The sequence below is a fragment of the Ovis canadensis genome, chromosome 18, assembly GCF_042477335.2.
Source record: "Ovis canadensis isolate MfBH-ARS-UI-01 breed Bighorn chromosome 18, ARS-UI_OviCan_v2, whole genome shotgun sequence".
Classification (NCBI taxonomy): Eukaryota; Metazoa; Chordata; class Mammalia; order Artiodactyla; family Bovidae; genus Ovis; species Ovis canadensis.
This window is the reverse complement of record NC_091262.1, coordinates 74806583-74826955: the sequence shown is the minus strand read 5'-3', so window position 1 is coordinate 74826955 and position 20373 is coordinate 74806583. Positions and strand designations below refer to the sequence as shown.

Sequence of the window (20373 nt, the reverse complement as noted above, 5' to 3'; positions counted from 1 at the left end):
ACATAAACATACACACACTGACCTGCGCTGCAGTTCCTCTTCCTCTTCAAAAACCCCAAAGGGCTTCAGGGTCTCAACTAGCTTCTGTGTGAGTAGGCAGTCAGTCTCCTTGGGGGCTGCTAAGCTGATGGGAGAAGTAATGCCATAGTGCTTCTGTGGCGGCTGTGTTTGCTGTGATCCCTGTGTTGTAACTGGACTGCAAACAGAACTGGATAAAATTACTGCCAAAAAATTTCCACAATTTGAAACAAATCAGCATAACTAGAAAAAATGCATTTCTAAACATAGTTGATTCCCTACCATACTCCAAAAACATGTTTTAAAACAAAAAATAATGCAAAAACTAAATGACCAAGAAGAAAACTTTAGTTCTCCTCCCACTCCAAGGAGTGGTTAGCTACTATCTATCTACTACTATCTACTAACTTAGCTACTATCTAAACATCTAAATAAATCATGAATAGCCGATCAAATATATTGCTAGAGAAAATGTAATCAAGGATACAGTGAACTTCTGAGAAATTTCAAATTTCTTGAAAAGAAGCCAAATCTGTTAAATTGTTATTTCTAAAGAGATGAGATAAATACAAAAAGTTTTACCAACACAAGAGATTCACCAAGTGGAACTTAACATCTGACTAGCAATGAATAAAATTCATAGATAATGAGGCAAATAACAGCAACATAACTTGGAGGGGGAGAACTATATTCACACTAAACTTGTTACAGTATTTTCGCTAAGAGATTTACACTTTAACAATGATTAGTCAAATGTTTTTCCGTTTTAAGAGAAATTCTAGATTTTTACAACCAACAGGGTTTTAACATAACTAGTGAAAAGGTCCAGTATGTTCTAAATGGTTTAGGAAATTAATCTGACTCAATTTTTTTGTGTGCAAGCAATTCTTGTTTTTGTTCCCCTCCCTTTATAAGTCAATGGACAGGGATTCTAAAGCAGCACAATTATTAACAAAAAACTGCCTGGTCAAATAATGTACAAAACCAGGTAAGGAGAAAAAGCTAACATTTCAATCAGTTATTTGCCCCAAATTCTGTTCTTTAAGAAATAACTTATTTTATATACACACATATCTCTATTTCTTTCCAAGTTCTAAATATATATATATGTGTACATATACATATTTAAATTTAAGTGCAATAGCCTACTAGAACAATAAGGTGCAGGAATCCTATGTAGCTAAGTCCCATTATGCATTCACTACTGTCCTGGGTTCTGTTTTATACTAGGTGGGACCCCGTCTTATACTGTCTTCTGATATCAACACAATACCTAAGAATGCCAGGAAACCCACAGTGTTTACTAATTAGTCAATAGGCTGTACAGCATTAAATAGTTTATGCTTCCTGAACAAGTTATGCATTGTCTCAATTTTAAGTCAGATTTTACAGTAACATTTGCTGAATTAATATGAATCAGATTTATCTCTTATAGCAATTAATTTACATCAGATCACTTCCTCCTAGTAACTGTAATATAAACTCCACTACTATATAAGACTATGATGTCAATTCACAGAGCTGGGGCTCCACGTGAGCACCAAGCACTGTCAAGAGACTAAATATCTCACATTATATGATTAAAATATAGAAGTTAACATAAGTGCAAATACATTTATAGTATCTTGGTTAATACATATTTTTGTCAGTCAACAAATAGCTATTCTCAGGTTCCATAAAACTAACATAAAAAAGGTAGCCCACAAAACTGTCCAACCATTTCTTCCCACCATGCTCTAATAGATTCCAGATAAATTACATATTAAGTGTAAAAAAATACACTTACCACGTATTTTAGCGTAATTAAATTCTCGTGCATTGTTCACTGCTTCATATGAGTTTCTCCAAGTAAACTACAGCCCTTCATGACCAACCCAGGATTATAAATACTTTTTATAAATGATTTTAATGTAAGTAGAGCCAGAAAAGAAAACAAATATAAAGTTCACTCTAGCCATATTTGGTTCAAGTAAACAATAAAAGCTTTCAAGCCAAGTATAAACTGAATTCATGTTTTCCTAACTTAAACATCTACTGATTTTTTTTTTTGAGCAAGTAATAGTTCATTTGCACTCTTTTCCTTTCTGAAGGGGCTAAATTCATTACCAGTTGAGTTTGAGTATCACCAAAATATGGGTGCCCATTCTCTGTGGCATTAAGCTTTCTTGGCAGACTCATTTTTTTCTTTCTCAAATATTCAAGCTCTTCATTGTCACACAAAAAAACAATGCTAGGAAAGTCCACTGTCTATTTCAACTATACTGCCAAAAATACTGGATAGAGGCTCAGATTTCTAAATTCACACCAAGTAAGCTCAGACTTCTAAATTCACACCAAGTTTGCTTACTTTAATTGGGGGGGGGGGGATGTTGATGTCTACATTAGTTTCCACATTAACATTCTGATGGGGAAACAAATCATACCCCAGCTATAAATGTTTATTCAAAATGTAGTCACATCACAGAAGATAAACCACATTTACCTGACTCATCTAATGCAAAAAAGAACATATATATCACCTCTCTTATGTGTACATATTTAATACAAGTTATATATAGAATATATACTAATTCAAGAACGTGTATGAAAGAAATAAAAATAAATCACAACCAAATGAAAGCAAAGAAATAAATACATGTTCTGAAAGGCATAAGACACCTATGCCTCCAATAAAAATGGCTTAAGCTTAGCCTACGTAGGTAGACTAGGAATTCTAGGACGCCAGATGCTCTGAATGTCTGAAATGTAGAAACATTAGCTACGATTGAATGGCAGAAGTCAAATTTTTCCATTTAATTTTAATATTAGAAATTAAGGAGAGGGACAAAATTTAAGGATCTTTTTGGCTGTCTTGTTTCTAACAAAAATAATATACACATTCTAATAATGGGTGAAAAGTTCTCCTTTACAGAATTTCTCCTGGAACCATACACCAGACAGCTAGCTATCAATCCCAAGAAAGCAAAGCTCTTCCTCAAATTCTTGAACATAGGAGCCACCTGTCCATGATCCATCACTTTTTAGAGACATTTTTACCAAATGCGGTTTTCTTCACACTTAACTATTAAAAAATAATAATAATAACTTCTATAATTATATAAAACAATAAGGAAAAAAATCCCATGGACTGTAGCCCACCAGGCTTCTCCATCCAAGGAATTTTCTAGGCAAGAGTACTGGAGTGGGTTGCCATTTCCTTCTCCAGGGGATCTTCCTGACCCAGGGATCGAACCCGGGCCTCCCACATTGTAGGCTGACGCTTTACCGTCTGAGCCACCAGGGAATCCCAACTTCTTCAATTATATAAAACAATAAGGAAAAAAACTAGATACAGAGCCAGAGTATTTGTGATCCATTAAAATTTCTTTCTGGCTTTCCATTTAAATATCAAGAATGCTTGTGCTTTTCCTGAATAACTGGTTCACTTTCATCTCATGAACATATTCGTGTCTACCTTTAGGCTACCGCCTGAATTCTTACAGCAAAACTGATGGCCATCCTGCAAGTTCTCTGCAAAAATCCAAAAATCACTGTACTTCTGTAAGAACTATTTTAGTACCCTAATTTCTAGTTTTATACCTCTGCCCTGATCCATCCTCTTCATCCACCTTTAATGTAAACATCTTGCCAGCTTTCAAAATATGACTAAAGCCTTTTTAAATCTTAATCCTTTCTGGATCAGAGCAAGAGATGAATTGTGCCCTACCCTTCAAAATTACAAAGGGCTCTCCCAGTGGTTCAGTGGTAAAGAATCTGCCTGCCAATGAAGAAGATGAGAGTTGGATCCCCGGATTGGGAAGATCCCCTGGATAAGGAAATGGCAACCCACTCCAGTATTCTTGCTTAGAAGTCCCAAGGGCAGAGGAGCCATGGTGGGCTCGTCCACGGGGTTACAAGGAGTTGGACAGGACTGAGTGAGTGAGCTCACATGCACAAAATTACAAAGGGCAGCCCAACACTCCTCCGGAGAAGGCAATGGCACCCCACCCCAGTACTCCTGCCTGGAAAATCCCATGGATGAAGGAGCCTGGTGGGCTGCAGTCCACGGGGTCGCTAACAGTCGGACACGACTGAGCGACTTCACTTTCATGCATTGGAGAAGGAAATGGTAACCCACTCCAGTGTCCTTTCCTGGAGAATCCCAGGGACCGGGGAGCCTGGTGGGCTTCCATCTCTGGGGTTGCACAGAGTCGGACACAACTGAAGCGACTTAGCAGCAGCAGCAACACTCCTTCCCCCATTCTACTGTTTTGGAGGTCAGGAGGGAGGAAGAGAGCACAATACTAAATATTTTCAGAGTTCTCTCTTATAGGGGCATTTTCTTTATAATATTTAAAATAATTTACACCAAGGCAAAGCTTGCACATAACACATGCCCACCTTTATTTTTTTCTTGTTTTTTATACTTCAACAACATTTTATATCACAACTCGATTCCAATACTTGTTCTGCTCTTGGCACTCTTGGTCCCACTCCTTCTACCCCCTGACTATGCCAGTCTGCCATCCACACTGCTACCAAACATCACCCTCCTAAAACAGGGCTTCCTAAAAACCACACGACTTCTGGTATAAAGGCATTCAAAACTGGGTCCACAAAATCTGCTCTCAACCCAAAAGCAATCTGATAAAGAGAAAGCAGGCCTGACTTCACTTCTACTAGTTATGCTGCTCTGATGTCACCTCTGCCATTAGCTGTGTCACTTTTATTAAGCTGTACCTCTACGGAGTCATTAAAGCTCTTCTCTGCTTTGGATGGCAAACTAAAAATTTAAATACAGTAACACATTTATGTCACAGAACACCAGTTTCCAAACACAAAGATCCTTCCCTTCCCCATGCTAGGCTGTCTAAGATCTAAATCTAATTAGGGTACTTAGAAATGACAACATTTTTGTGAAACTGGAGTATGAATGTAGGCTGCTTATTTTGGCTAGAGATTTGTTTCAAAAGCTTAGGCATCCAGTTTAAACAATACTTGCACTCTGAAACATTAAGAACCACTCTACTGCCATAAACATAAAGCTAACTCAAATGCTGCAAGTTCCTATGATTTGTAAACCAGTTAAGTGATTTCCCTGGTGGCTCAGACAGTAAAGCGTCTGCCTACCATGTCGGAGACCTGGGTTTGATCCCTGGGTTTGGAAGATCCTGTGGAGAAGGAAATGGCAACTCACTCCAGTACTCTTGCCTGGAAAATCTCATGGATGGAAGAGTGTGGTGGGCTACAGTCCTTGGGGCTGCGAAGAGTCAGACACGACTGAGTGACTTCACTTAAGTAGCCATACTTTCAAACAGTCAAAGTATGATCAGTCATGGATGTAGTATATTGATGACCACTTCAAGTAAGTGAGGAAAGTAAGGAACACTCCAATGAAAACCTGCATTAGTACTTGCTTTCACTAACTGAATGAAATCCAAGGAGGATTTTCACTTTTATAAAAAGAGGCAAAAACACTGCTCATTTGTTTTGCAAGCTGTTTCAGAGAGAGCCTGCACCCTGAGAGGCAAGAGTGGCACTACCACCAACCTCCTTTCCCAGAAAATATGTGTGTTCACTATCAAACTGCCATAACTTTGAATGGTGTCTGTGATCCACTATGCTTTATCTCAACTTATTCTGTGCATCTGTTAGCAAGATGCATGTAAGGTAGCTGCTTCTTCATTTTATGCCATTTTGGCTTACAAAAGGTTTCATAGGACCCCTCTCTTTCGGATACCGAGGGAAACCTGTATCCTTAATATGTTCTTATATCAACTTTTTAAAAAGTTTCATTGCAAATCAAGGAAGCACATTAAGACAATCATTTTTTTTCTGTCAGATTGGAGAAAAAGAGGGCTGATGTATATCTGGTAAAAATGAAAGACTTATAAACATCTAATATTAGCAATGGTATAAGAAAATGAGCACTCTTATCCATCAAAGGAGGTAAACTTGGCATATAATTTTTAAAAGCAGTCTGGAGTCATCAAATTTTTTTCTAAAGCTATATCTAGCAATTTCACCTCTAGCAATCTATCTTACACAATTCACTAGGACACCAGGACTCAAACTGAAGGCCCTGAAATTGGCAGACTGATGCTCTTTAATTTACCTTTTTAATACATAAAATGTGTACAGGAAAGCACAAATCTCTACTGCTCATTCCTATACAATGGATTCGAGAGAGACAGGCCAAATATGGGCCCAAAATCCTGTAGAGCAACAATGATCTTGAAATGGGCAGTGCCTATTCCAGCATTATCCTCTATAAAGGGACCATGCTTGGTATTTGTAAATAAATACCTCTCTTGACCCCACAGATTCTGGAATTTGACCTTTCTCATAGGAATAGTACAAAAGTTACCCAAGGCTGTTCGCTGGAACGTTGTTCACAGCGCACTACGAACTGGAAACCACCTAAATATCCATTAATATGATATAGGACTGACGAATTATGGTGCATTCTTACAACTTAAATCTACGCTACATAAAAAGAACGAGGTAGCAGCATGGATGATGCTCACCATGCTAGGTGTTGCAGAATGTAAGTATGATAATAGTATTTATTGAAACCTCAGGATATTCCAGTGTGGCAAGCACTTCACATTATTCCCAACTGTTCGAATGACTCTACTATTACCTGTCTCCATTTTACAGATGAAGAAACTAAAGAGAGGAAAGTGAAAGTGAAGTCGCTCAGTCACGTCCAACTCTCTGCAACCCCATGGACTGTAGCTTACCAGGCTTCTCCATCCATGGGATTCTCCAGGCAAGAATACTGGAGTGGGTTACCATTTCCTTCTCCAGGGGATCTTCCCAACCCAGGGATCAAACCCGGGTCTCCCGCATTGCAGGCAGACGCTTTAACCTCTGAGCCACCAGGGAAGCCCAAAGAGAGGAAAGGCTGACCTAAATTCACTGGGTCAGGGTATGACCTCAGGCATTTGACTGTAATAGTTAAGCCTCCAGACATCTTTCATAACATACAGTCTTGTATCTTCAAAAATCATTTGTGTGTTACATCCATCTTGCTGTTCAGTGGCTCAGTTGTGTCTGACTCTGCAACCCCATGGACTGTGGGCTGCTAGGCAAGAATACTGGAGTAGGTTGTCATTCCCTTCTCCAGGGGATCTTCCCCATCCAGGGATCTAACCTGGGTCTCCTGCACTGCGGGCAGATTCCTTACCATCTGTACCACCTATGTCTATTATGTCTATACATGCATAGAAATGTAACAAGCAGAATTGACTGGTGGAATAATTTCATCTTCTAACATTTTGTTTTAAGTATTTTTTTAATTGATGAAATCATACAGAAGTTGAAAATCTAATTCTTACTATTCACCATTAAGTTTGTGATGGTAAAGAGGCTAAACCCCCCACCCCTGAAATCATTCCCCAACAGCAAGAGACACCAAATAACTGCTCAATTTAAATCAATAATTAGCATTTTCATTATTGGCTCTGTAGTTTATCCTATTCAAACAGTTAAAGAACTGAAATAAAAACTTTAAGATGGCCTCTTCAGTGTAATGCTCTGTGATTAGAAAATTAAATACAAACCATGATTTACAGCTTTAGAGCACTGGCAAAGCATTCAAGGTTATCTATCAAACTTCAGTAATCCAATTTTCCTAAAAGCACTTTTTCCTCATTTATTTTTTCCAAAAAACTATATTACTAGGCTGAAACTTACTGAATTAGGATCCCAAATATGTATGAGAGACAACACTAAAATCAGGAATACAAAGATAGTCTCTATCCTCAGTGGCAATCTCAAATTTGGTCAGAGATTCAGATCTTTAAACAAAAGATGGGTGCAAAGTAAAAGCTTATAATAAACAGCACAGAAAGAAAGAATCAAGGCTCTGCCAAAGGAAAAGGATCAGGAGATGTGCGCTCTATAAACAACTGGAGAACAGAAGAGCAGTCTCAGCAGATGGCACACTAACCGAAAGGACAACAAATCACCAACGGTGTTTTCGGAAATGGTTAATATTTAATGGCTTTCACCTCAATTTAAACAAAGCTCAAGCTACTGATGAATCCTTGCCTCCTCATATGGGACATTTGGAGACCTCATATGGGAACTGGAGACCCATCATATTAACAGGGCCAATTGCCTCAAAATGTAGATACTAGTCAACAGAAAACACTCATTTCTTGTTAGTTTTAGTCAGTAAAGTTAAAACTGAAAGCTTAGCTTACCTTCCTTGAAAGTAATCAGATAAATCATAATAACATGATATATATATCTTTATATATAATCTTTAGGTATAAATTATATAATTTGCTGTTTAAAGGCCTTAACCGTAAACATAATGTGTCCACTCAAGCAGGATAAAAGGACACTGAACAAAATAAGAATATGTGATCTCTCTAAAATATCTGAATGTGCACTAAATACTAATTCTTAGCAGAAATAATACAATCTACTCTTTCACAAGAAGTTTAAAATACATTTAAATTTTACTAGTAGCTTAACAGTCAAGCTTACAGTATTTGCTAAGACGTTACTCTAAATGGCTATATCACCTTCAGCCTGTGTAAGAGGTACTAAATATAGTTAGAACCTAACTACAATCTTAAAATAGGTAATCCAGGTGGCTCATCCAACCAGTATTTAGTAAGCATCAGAGCACCTACAGATGAAGCAATAGTTCACCCTCAGGGGGAACAAATTATGATGAATCCCAAGGTCAAACTTTGGAAATAAACGGTTGATTATCCAGAGAAAAGCACTCATTACTCAACTGTAACAAAGGCCAGGTATTTTCCCCTCTTTCCTAAGGGCACTTCTAACTGTCACTTTGATGTCCGAAAGGGGCTAGAAGTAAAAACAACAAAAGTGGCCAAATGACAGCATTCCTGCATCAGTATTTGTCATGCATAATTTGAAAATGAGGGAAATGTAACTAGAGAATCTAAAAAAATTTTTAAGTGTATCAGAAAAAAATATTCAACAACATATTATATCATAGTATTATACACATTAACTCCAGGATATACAATTTAGATGCTAATAACCAAAATGACAGGAATACTATTCTTAAATAAAACCTTAAGAACTACAAAGACTGTAAAATACAAGAATCTGGTTTCTGAAATATAGAGGGAATAGAAATTTGAGACAATTCTGTAACAGAAGAGGAATAAAGATTATCTATTTTTAATTTCTACATTTTCTTCTTCCCCAAATTCTTAAGTTTTCAAATCAGAATGCTATAAAATTCTGCAAACCTGCAATCCAAAGATTAAACAAATATTTTTTGAGAACCCGATCTTGAAACTTAAGTATACTTAAGACACATCAACAGGCGCCAACTGAGTTGAGGTACACAGGAAATGCTACAGTACGAGGATGAGAATGAAACATGGAACCCAGAGTCGAATTGGGTTCCAATCTACAACTTAGTGGGCTTCCCTGATGGCTCAGATGGTTAAGAATCTGCCTGCAATGCGGGAGACCTAGGTTCGATCCTGAATTGGAAGATCCCCTGGAGAACGGAACAGCTACCCACTCCAATATTCTGGCCTGGAGAATTCAACAGACCATATAGTCCACAGGGTCACAACCAGACATGACTGAGCAACTGTCACATTCATTCATTCATTCATTCAAGAACGAATCTCCCCTGCAATGGGGCTGTTTCATGAGTCAGAAACTGAGACTGTACAGTCATTTAAAAGCTGCTGAAGAATCAGGACGATGAACATACCAAATAAAAGACAAGCCTCTTCCACCATCCAAAAGTGAAAAATAGCTGGGACTCCAACTGGCCTCATTTTGCCTAAAGTGAGCTTCTATAAACTTGGCTACAAGCAACTGAAGGTGAAATTTAATTGTAATGTTAACTTGAAGTAGTTCAGCTGCCAAGAAATGGAATATTCTGATGAATCAAAACATTTTAAAAGATGTTTTCAAGCTAGAAGGCTTAAGGGAGTGGTGGTGGGGGGCAGTCAGAGAGTAGGAAGTGAATAGGCTTATAAATTTACCCAGATCCAATACCTTCCCTCCCAATTTCTCCATCAAAATAGCATGAATTGAAAACATGTTTACGGTAAAATATCACATGGGCTTTCCCATGGCTCAGCAGTAAAGAATCCACCTGCAATGCAGGAGATGCAAGCTGGATTCTGGTGCAAGAAGATCCTCTGGAGACGGGAATGGCTACCCACTCCATTATTATTGCCTCGGAAATCCCATGGACAGAGGAGCATGACAGGCTGCAGTCCACGGGGTCATCAAGAGTCGACACAACCGACTGAATAAACAACAATCACATTTCAAAACCACAACCAGCATTATGAAGCAGCTCATTACAAAACCTCTAAATCTTAAAGTGTGATAATCAAAAACTCTCAGACGCTACCCTTCTTAAAGATTACTTAATACACTGTTTTTCACTGACAACAAAAAACGTCTTTATATCAGGTGTGTCCATTCCTCCAGACAGTTCCAAACCCACCAGAGATGCTGCACTGACGCCACCATTGCAAACAGCAGCCTGACAGCTGTCAGCTGTTACTATACATCAGCACTTCTCAAACTTTTGGGTCTTAGGACTCTTTTACAAGTCATAAAGACTCAAATAAGCTCATGTTTATGTGGATTATGTCTGTCACTGTTTACTGCATTAGAGATTCCAACGGAAATTTTTTAAAATGCCAATTCATTTAAGTGACAAGAGATCTATCATATGCCAACATAAGTGATTTTTTTAATAACTGTTTTCTAAAACAAAAGATTTAGTGAGAACAGCACTATTCTACATTTTTGCAAGTCTCTTTAATTCTGGTTTAATAAAAAACAGCTGGATTCTCATGTCTGCTTCTGCATGCAATCCTTTTCGATAAACTGTTTCGGCAGATGCACAGGAAGAAAACCCGGATTTACACCACTGTAAGTGGAAAGGAAGAGTATTTTAACAGTCTTTTCAAATAACTGTGGATATTCTTCTTTAATACTACACCAAAATGCCCCAAGTGGTAATTTCTTAAAGCCTAGTTACAATATGAAAGCAGAAACCACAGCAAAAAACCCTTTGTATTCTTGTATTAAAATCCATTGGTCCATCCTGCACTTACACCTGCCTTCCAAATGTTGACACATTTTAAAAACCACAGTATTTTTAAAGTGTTCATTAATATCACCATCAATCAAATCAGAAATATTTTTAATTATTGGGAGGCTGACTAAGTTCACAATGGCAAAAACAAGCATTGCAAAATTCTAAGTTTTGCTTGAAAGCTCAAATTTTATCACTGACTACATTGTCAGTTGTTTTCCTTAAAGACAGACTCCATTTTTCAAGCAAATGCTAAGTCATCAAGTATGAACATCATGGTTCATCACTTGTTCTTTCAGGTAAAAACAGAACTCCATAAGAAAAGTACTAGCTTAGCTCACAAATCAACCAGCTGAGCTCTTCACAAAACAACCATCCTTCTTTTTAGCAGCTTAATGTGTACTTTCCATTTAATCACTATTTATTTATTTTTTAAAATCACAATTTACTTAAAAGACAAACTGAAGGGTCAAGAGTCTTAGTAAAATTAATATTTTTACTGCTTCATCAAGGACTTTTTTTTCAAACTGTGTGTCTGTGTGCATGTGTGTAGTGAAATAATGACAACTGGAAGGATACGGCGCCTCTGCCTCAATTCTTCGTAAAGCACAAGCATCATCACCCATCACTTTCACAGCACTGGTGCAAATATCAACAGACTGAAAAAGATATAACATCTCAACACTGTGAACAGTTTAGCTTTTATGCACTCTCGAAGGATCAAAGACCCCTGACGTCCAGACTTCTACAGGTCACAGTCTGAAAACCACTGCTACACAATATTACTTTCCACCAAACGGTCCCACTTCTAGCTCTTATCGCTACATGAAACTACTCCAATTCCCCCCTTTTTGGTGACAACTCCAAGTATCTGGAAGGAAAGCTATTGTCTCCAGCCAACTCTTGCTAAATATCTCTTCCAATAATACCCTACAAATGTGGCATGAATGTTAAATCATTGATAACGTTTATTCTCCTTGAAGTCTTTTCATTACCAGTGATAGCCAGAAGTGAGCTGAAAAATAAATAAAGATCTAACCAGCACAGAATAAGGCAGAAATTGGAATACAGTCCCCATACAGTATTATACTTTATATTAGTGCAGTGGCTCTCAACAAGATTTTGGTCCCCAGGGTACACCTGGCAACATTTGGACACATTTTTGGTTGTCATTACCAGAATATGGGGAGTGAGAATCCTGAAATCTAGAGGTCAGGGATGTTGTTAGACACCCTACAATACACAGGACAGAATTATTCGCCTAAAATATCAATACTACCAACATGAGAAATCCTGTATTAATGGGTCTGAAGACTATCAAAAATCTTGGAAACTTCATCACCATGGCTCTTAACCCATGTCAGCTTTTCAAAATTATATGTGCAATTAGATATGCTTTGGGACAATATACAGGAGACTTGTTCACAATGTTTTCTAATGATTTTCTAATGACTTAACTTCAATACTGTTTTGATTTTATCCATTCTGACAACTTATCTACGGTCTACACCTTTACCCCACCCCCTATACAATTTTAACAGCCATACTGAACATGTAACTGGAAGTCAAACACTAATACAGTTTGCAAATCACAATTCAAAACATGAAATTAATGACACCAAAACATGAAAAACAAAGTAAACTAATGGGGGGCAGGGAGCCTATTTAACTTGGCTGTCTTTGGCCTTTCCAGTTTATTTCAATCGGAGAAGGCAATGGCACTCCACTCCAATACTCTTGCCTGGAAAATCCCATGGACAAAGGAGCCTGGTAGGCTGCAGTCCATGGGGTCGCTAAGAGTCGGGCACGACTGAGCGATTTCACTTTCACTTTTATGCATTGGAGAAGGAAATGGCAACTCACTCCAGTGTTCTTGCCTGGAGAATCCCAGGGACGGTGGAGCCTGGTGGGCTACCGTCTATGGGGTCCAACAGAGTCTGACACAACTGAAGCGACTTAGTTTATTTCAAAAGGGCTATAGTACACTTAGGGTTAAAAACAAGAGGGACAGCTAATGAATATCTGTCCACATTTCAAGAAACACACTAGAAAGGCAATATCCATGTGTGGGAATCTGCTGCCTTCACTGTCTCTCCCATTTTAAACATCTGAACTAACTTCCCAAAAATCTGAGTACTTAGGTCTTTAAAAGAAATGTATACTTCCCTTCCCCAATGTTGGGAAAAAGTAGGTATAAAAGAACTGTCAATTTCTAAAAGACATAAATTAAACCACTTTAAGAACACATTTCGTGTTTAATACTGACATGATAGATTATCAGAAAGAGAAGTCCTTTTTTAAAAACAGCAGTAAAATGTGAGCTAACACAGTCATGTGGCATTACTGCAAACATTAAGGTTGACTTTAATAGCTGCTGAATTAAAAAATGCCACAAAAATCCTGCTAAGACTCGGTTCTCCTAGTAACCCTTTTTATCGTTCCATAAAAGGAAGAAATCAATTAACAGGGGCCTTGCAGATTACAAGACTTTAGGTCTATATATTTAATTAAAACAAATATTCTCATTACAGAAATAATACTCTGATAGGCCTCTTAACAAAATGACTGGAGTGGGTGAGAAGGAGGGTGAAATTCCTTTCTAAAATATCGTGTAAAGTACGACAGGTGCGTTTAATGCCTGTTTCAAAGTTACAGCCTCACCTGAAAAGAGACACATATACGTACATAAATAAAACTGTAAAACTATAATCACACATATTTGCAGAAAAGTTAATTTTACTTAAAACAAAAACAAAAAAACCTGAGGCGCTAAAGTAGGTGTCAGAAACTCTAAAATTTCTCTTCTACCTTGAAGCAAAACTTCAAGGGTCGATTACATGCTTGGGGGCTACAACGAAGAGAACGCCTCAGCCCTTCGTTTCTTACCCTTGAATCTTCAAAAATGTAAGAAATGCAGTCTCACTATTTAGGCCTCTGCACTGCTGTGTATACACGCAGGGAAAAAACGCTGTAATCTTTCTATCAACAATGAGTTCTCAAATTACATCCCAGTCCTTCAAATAGAAAAAGAAAACTAAAAAAAAAAAAAACTCTACAAGGCAAAGAAAGTAAAAGATGTAGGCCTAGTGGGATTAAAAGCCGAAGACAAACTACAGTAAGAAAAAGTCTACCATCAGAAAAACAAAAAAAGTTATCACTGCAGATGGAGAGACGGAAGCAGGAAGAACTCCGGCGACCCTATCAAAACAAAACCGGGAGAGCAATACGTAACGCAAGGCCTTTCGATGAGGGCGCCCGGGAAAATGCCCCTTTTCCGGGGACTGAAGACTGGAGGGGATTGGGGCGGGTGGAGGGGATAGAGGTTTCAAACAGCGGGGCTCGACGCTCAAAACTGGATTTTGTTTTTTTTTTTAAACTCGTGTTCATGCAAGCTGGGACGTGAAGTGGGTTAACACTGGCGCACGACGTGGGCCAACTTGGAAACGGTGAGGAGACGTAGGCCGGGAACAGAAGCAGCAGAATGAGCCCGCCAGGCGCCGGGGTGGGGGCGGGGGGCCAAGCCCGAACCCCGAGCGCAGACCCCGCGAGGAGCAGCAGGGCCTTCCGCCCGGGCCGCTGGCCACCGGGTTTTTTTTTTTTTTTTCTCGCCTCCTTTCTATTATCGGACCAAGCTCGAGCACTCTAGTTAAAGAGGTTCCTCCGGCCCTTTTCGGAAGGGGAAGGCCCCCGGCCGGACAGCCGCCAAAGCGAGGGAGTTGGGGGGGGGGGGGGGTAGTGGGAAGCGGGAACGGAGCACAAGGGGGAAGTGAAGCGGCGAACGGGAGGGAGGAAACAGGAAGAGCCCCAGTCCTGCCGGCCTCCCCCGCGGGGCGAGGGCCCGGCTCCCGCGACCCCTCCCCCTCGCCCGACGCCCCCCAAGGCCCCGTCGGCATGCGGGAGAAAACAGAATACAAATCACTTACAACGGCATCGTCTCCTGCGCCGGCACCGCCCAGTCACTTCCCCCCCGCAACCGCCGCCGCTGCCGCCCTGGGCATGATCCACTGAGGCGGGAGGGAGGGGGGCGGGGGCCTGCCTTAGCCCTGGGTCCTACCCCACTCCCGCACCCGCTCCCGCCGCTTTAAGCGCTTCTCCTCCTTCCCCTTCGTCCTAACATGGCGCCCGAGCGCTACCACAGCAACGTTCTAGAACCGGTGACGTCGCCACGCACGCCGGACGCGCGCCTGCGCGCAGCAGCCGCAGGCGCCGCGAAGCCTCACGGGAAGGGTAGTTCAATAGCCTGCTTGCGCCCCAGCGACTTCCGGCTGGAGCCCCGGAAACTTCCGCCCGGATCCTGTCCACCTTCCGCGGCTGCAGTCCGGGTGCGGGACAGGGTGAGAAAGGTGAGGGGTTCCTTCTCTGAGCGGCGGAGGGGAGCGTGTCCCCTCTTGGGCTGGTCTCGTCGCCGATGCGGCCCGGACTGCGCGCGGCAGGGCCCGGAGAGGGGCGTCGCTTCTGGTGCATTGTGAGGTCGCCCAGGTCTCGCCGCCCGAGGTCGCGCTGCTACTCAGACCGGTTGGTGGAGGCTCTTGGAGGGGCCTGAGGCGCCCTCGCGGGCCCGCCACTCGCCCCGGGTGCCAGTCGAGCGCGGAGCTCGGCACGGTATCACTGAATTGTAACAAGTCACCCAGCCTCTCCTTGCTTTTTTGAGGAGTTGAGTGTCTGCCTGCTTCCCAGGGGACTGGCGCCTGTTGAATGCGATAATGCAAGAGGGGTGCTTGGCACAGCCAGCAACAGAGAGGAGCGTGGGGTCGAGGCCTGGAAGTTGTTCTGCCCGCTAATGTGTACGCAGGCGCTCGAGAAATAACTTCAGTGAATGGAAATTTGAAGGCTAGGACTCTGATGACCGCGGCTTCGGGAACACGAGCTTTTTTTTTTTTTTTTTTTGACAACTGGGGCCCTGGAACTCACTAATAAAGCTGTCACTCAGTAGAAACGTAGGTGGCCGTAACCCTTGGAATGTTAGCAAAGGCCTTTTCGCCTCCAGTTTCCCCAAGGCTGTGTTTTTTTCAATCCATTCTGTCCCTAAGCGTTCACTCCGAACCTCCAGCCAGTTTCAGAAAGAATGTCCCAGACTGACTAGACTTTGATTCTCCTTCCTTCGAATTTAGAACGCATTTCAGAGGGTCACACAGAGCTTAATGGAGGGCAGGGGAGCAGTCATAGGGGAAATTAAAGTTCTAAATTCTTTAAACATGTTAATATGCCCTTGTAAATTCTCAGGAAGTCTAACCAAAGATTTCCCTTTTTTTCACCAAACGTTTAGTGGGACTGGAAAACCACAAGGATCTAAAACCCACATTGTCCAATAGGGTAGCCGTTTGTCACATGTAAAATGAAGCTATTCCGTTTAAGATATGATGTAAGTACAAATCACATGTGTTGTCGGAGATACTAGTATGAACAGAAGAATGTGAAATACCTCACTGACAGTTTTTTATATCTTGATTTAAATATAATGCATTAAAAATATGAAAATTCCAACTGTTTGTTTTTACTTTTTAAAATGTGACTACTGGTGGTCCAGTGGGAAAGACTCTGTTCACAATGCAAGAGGGCCTGGATTCCATCCCTGGTCAGGAAACTAGACCCTGCATGCCTCAACTAAAGAGTTTGCATGAGACAAGTGACAACTAAAGATCCTGTGTGTGCAATTAAGCTCCAATGCAGCCAAATAAACATCTTTTAAAACACGACTGCTACAAAAATATAAATTATATATGTGGCCCTCAATTGTACTGAACAGCAGTGGCCTGGAGACAGACGTGTTTTATTCCAGTTCTACTCGTTAGCCCTTAGCTCTTGTGGCTTTAGTTGGGGGCCCAGTAATAGACTTGTCTTTAGATTTTTTGAAAATCTAAGCTCTAGTGAAATTAATAACATGTTTATAAGTTGCTCATAAAAATGGGCACTGATGATGGTCAAATACTGACCCACTTACCTTACATTCTGGGTGAGTGAGAGCAGATAAACCCATGAACGAAGGGAATTATACTTCGTAATAAGAACCAAGAATAAAAATAAATCAGTTCAACTTTAGATACTGCGGTCAAACAGTCTTTCAGAGGAGCCAACTGTTGACTTGAAAAAGAGGCACACCATGTGAGTTAAGTTTTATTTGGGGCCAAATGAGGACTGCAGCCCAGGAGACAGCACCTCAGATAGCTTGGAGAAACTGCTCCAAAGGGGTAGTGCAGGAAGGTCAATATATGTGATTTTGGTGAAGGAGGAGTTTACACAATCAAGCACTTAATCTTAGGAAAGGTTTTCTGTTAGTCAGGAGGAGCTGATGTCACCAGGAAGGGATTTAGTACTTTTCTAGATATAAGGAGATGCAAGGATTGGGGTCATGAAATCAGTTCCTGAAAATAACTCTCTACAGACCTGTTCCACCAGTTTCCCTGGAGCACAAAATGCCTCATTCTCCACCCTGAACTCCTTTCAGATCCTATTGGAGGTCAAGAGCTGCAGCAGCAAAGGGTTCAGTCCTGCAGAGGCAGATGGCAAGTGCTTTTGGCAAGGGCCAATTTATAGCTGACACAGTCTGACCTGAGACCTGTAGCCTTTCTGAAAGATATGGATCTTTTTGTGAATGGGGAAGCCTTTGGAAGTTATGGGAATAAGATTGTTGTTCAGTTGCCAAGTCGTTCCCAACCCTTTGAGACCCTATGGACTGCAGCACAGCAGGCTCCCCTGTCCTTCACTATTTCCCAGTTTGCTCAAATTCATTTCCATTAAGCGAGAGATGCTGTCTAACCATCTCACCCTCTGCCACCTTTTGCTCCCAGTTTTTCCCAGCATTGGGGGTCTTTTCCAATTAATCCAATTTGAGAGAGATTTAGGCATTGTGGTTAATCCTGGTTTAGACGTAGGAGGGCAGGGAGAAAACAAAGATGATTATGAAGGTTCTAGGAAGGGGACAAAACAAATGAATTAGGAGACAAGAAGATAACTGAGCCAGGAGATAAGATTGTGAGAATGGTTTGATATGGGTTGATTTTGATGTGCCTTTGGGACCTTCAGAAAAGTCTGTGAGGCTATTGAAAACACTCCAGGAATTGAGATGTAAAGGCTGGAGACAGATTATAAACTCTGAAAGCAACTGATGGTGTCTTGGAATCCTATTTCAGTTCTGGAAGGGCTTTGCCTCACTGGGCCACTACAATCTAATCCAACTCATATTTCAGAAGTGAGTAATGAGCTAGGTGGTCACAAATCGTCAATTAAGGATGTAGTTTGAGCCATGGACAGTGGAGAGTGAGATAAAGCCAATTATAGTGTTAGCCTTGCCTTGCATGTCCTTGGAGCTCCATCCCACTACCTCTAGCTGCTGCCTTATTGCAACAGTCTGCCCCACGGCCTGCTTTCCACCAGCTGCTAAGAAAGGGGGGAGATATTTTTCTACCTGAATCTTAAGTATCATTCAAGTTGCATTTTCCACACAAACAGTGTCCTGGTGGGAAGATTCCCAGATTGGTTCTCTTAGGTACATAGTGCATGCAAATAAAAAAATGCAGAGGAATTTTTAAAAATATTTATTTATTTAATTGGTGGTCCTAGTGGTAAAGAACTAGCTTGCCGATGCAGGAGACTTAAGAGATGTGGGTTTGATCCCTGGGTCAGGAAGGTCCCCTGGAGAAGAAAATGGCAACCCACTCCAGTGTTCTTGCCCGGAGACTCCTGTGGACAGTAGGGCCTTAGGGTTGCAAAGAGTCGGAGTCTTAGCCATTGGACCACCAGGTAAGTCCCATGCACAGAAAATATTTTTTAATTTCTTCACCTATTGAGGATTACCTGGTTTGTATTTCTGTGTTATTTAAGAGGTGATCATTGGAGACACTGTGTGATACAGAGATTTTTTTTAATCCAAATAATAAACTATAATGACTCATTTGGCTACGACTGGTATATACTTTTTAAAATTTCAATCAAAAGGCAGATTTCTGAGTCACTAAAGTCAAAATAATAGCAAACACTTCTATCTAATAGTGCTGTACTCTTGAGCTATCTTTTCATGAAGTTCTCACTCCCCTTTTAGATGTTGCTGTTTTGAAGAATGTGTCTTCTGTCATTTGCATGAAAGGAAGGACTTCCAGGGAAGAGAGAGGATGGTCACATCACAGGTCTTGTCTGAGTCTCAGCCACCAAGCGTGGGTTCTTGGCTTCGAGCAGGATAGAGTTCAAGAGTAAGCCACAGTAAAGTGAAAACAGGTCTATCGGGGGAGGATACACACTCCATAGATAGAGTGTGGGCCATGTCAGGAGGCAGGAGCTGCAGGGGAGAATGGGGGTTGTCAGTTTTTGTAGGGGTGGGTAATTTCATAGGCTAATGAGTAGGAGGAGTATTCTAGCTATTTGGGGGTAAGAGAGGATTTCCAGGAATTGGGCCACTGCCCACTTTTTGACCTTCTGTGGTTGTCCTTGGCAAGTCATGGCACCCGGGGTATGTCATTTAGCGTGCTCATGTGCTACAGTGAGCATATACTGAGGCTCAAACTCAGGTGGAAGTCTGCTTTTCTGCCTCCTCGGACCTGAAGTGAAGTGAAGTTGCTCAGCCGTGTCCAACTGTTTGCGACCGTCCCAGTCTCCTCTGTCCATGGGATTTTGCAAGCAAGCGTACTGGAGTGAGTTGCCATCTCCTTTTCCAGGGGATCTTCCCTACCCAGGGATCGAACCCAGGTCTCCCGCATTGTAGGCAGTTGCTTTAATCTGAGCCACTAGGGAAGTCTTGGACCTAGTAGATTCTAATCAGGTTATGTTGTGGGCTATGTCATAGGTCATTCTTTTAAAAGTTTTGCCCTGCCTGCTTCCTGTCTCAGAACTGCAGTAGCACTTTAATTAGAACTGGCCCGAACCTGTGCTTTCTCTTATCTCTGCCTCTCTCTGAATAGCTCAGTCATCCTTTAGGCTCAGAACAAGTCAGTATCCTTGATCCTTCCTTTTCCTCACTGCCCGTACCCAATCCATCCTCAAGTCCTACTGGTTCCACCTCTCAAATCCACCTGACATCCAGACTCTACTCTGCCATCACCCTAATCCCTGGTGGTATAGTGGATAAGAATTCGCCTGCCAATGCAGGGGACGTGGGTTCAGTCCCTGCTTCGGGAAGACTCCCCGTGTCGCAGGGCAACTAAAGCTTGTGCACCACAGCTATAAGCCCTCGTGCTGCGGCTGCTGAAATCTGTGTGCCTCGAGCCTGTGGTCCACAGCAAGAGAAGCCACTGCAACCAGAAGCCCGCACTCCACAACTGGAGAGCAGCCCCTCCCTGCTGAGGGAAAAGCCCTCGCAGCAACAGAGACCCAGC

General features: G+C 41.4%; 1 protein-coding gene across 11 annotated transcripts in view; it reads right to left on the bottom strand.

Annotated features, from left to right (window-relative positions):
• PAPOLA (poly(A) polymerase alpha) overlaps positions 1-15278 on the bottom strand; it is a 54486-nt gene extending 39208 nt beyond the window's left edge. For 5 of the 11 annotated variants that reach the window (XR_011250284.1, XR_011250286.1, XM_069559408.1 and 2 more), the window contains exons 1-2: positions 14992-15278; positions 23-196 (exon numbers count right to left, since the gene is read on the bottom strand). Coding sequence is in view for 6 of the 11 variants with exons in the window: in XM_069559408.1 (XP_069415509.1) it covers positions 23-196; positions 14992-14999 (182 nt within the window). In the remaining 5 variants the exon portion in view is untranslated. Of the gene's footprint in view, positions 1-22; positions 209-14991 lie in introns of all 11 variants that reach the window. The other 6 variants (XR_011250283.1, XR_011250285.1, XR_011250287.1 and 3 more) reach the window with 2 other exon arrangements.
• Positions 15279-20373: the final 5095 nt, after the last annotated feature.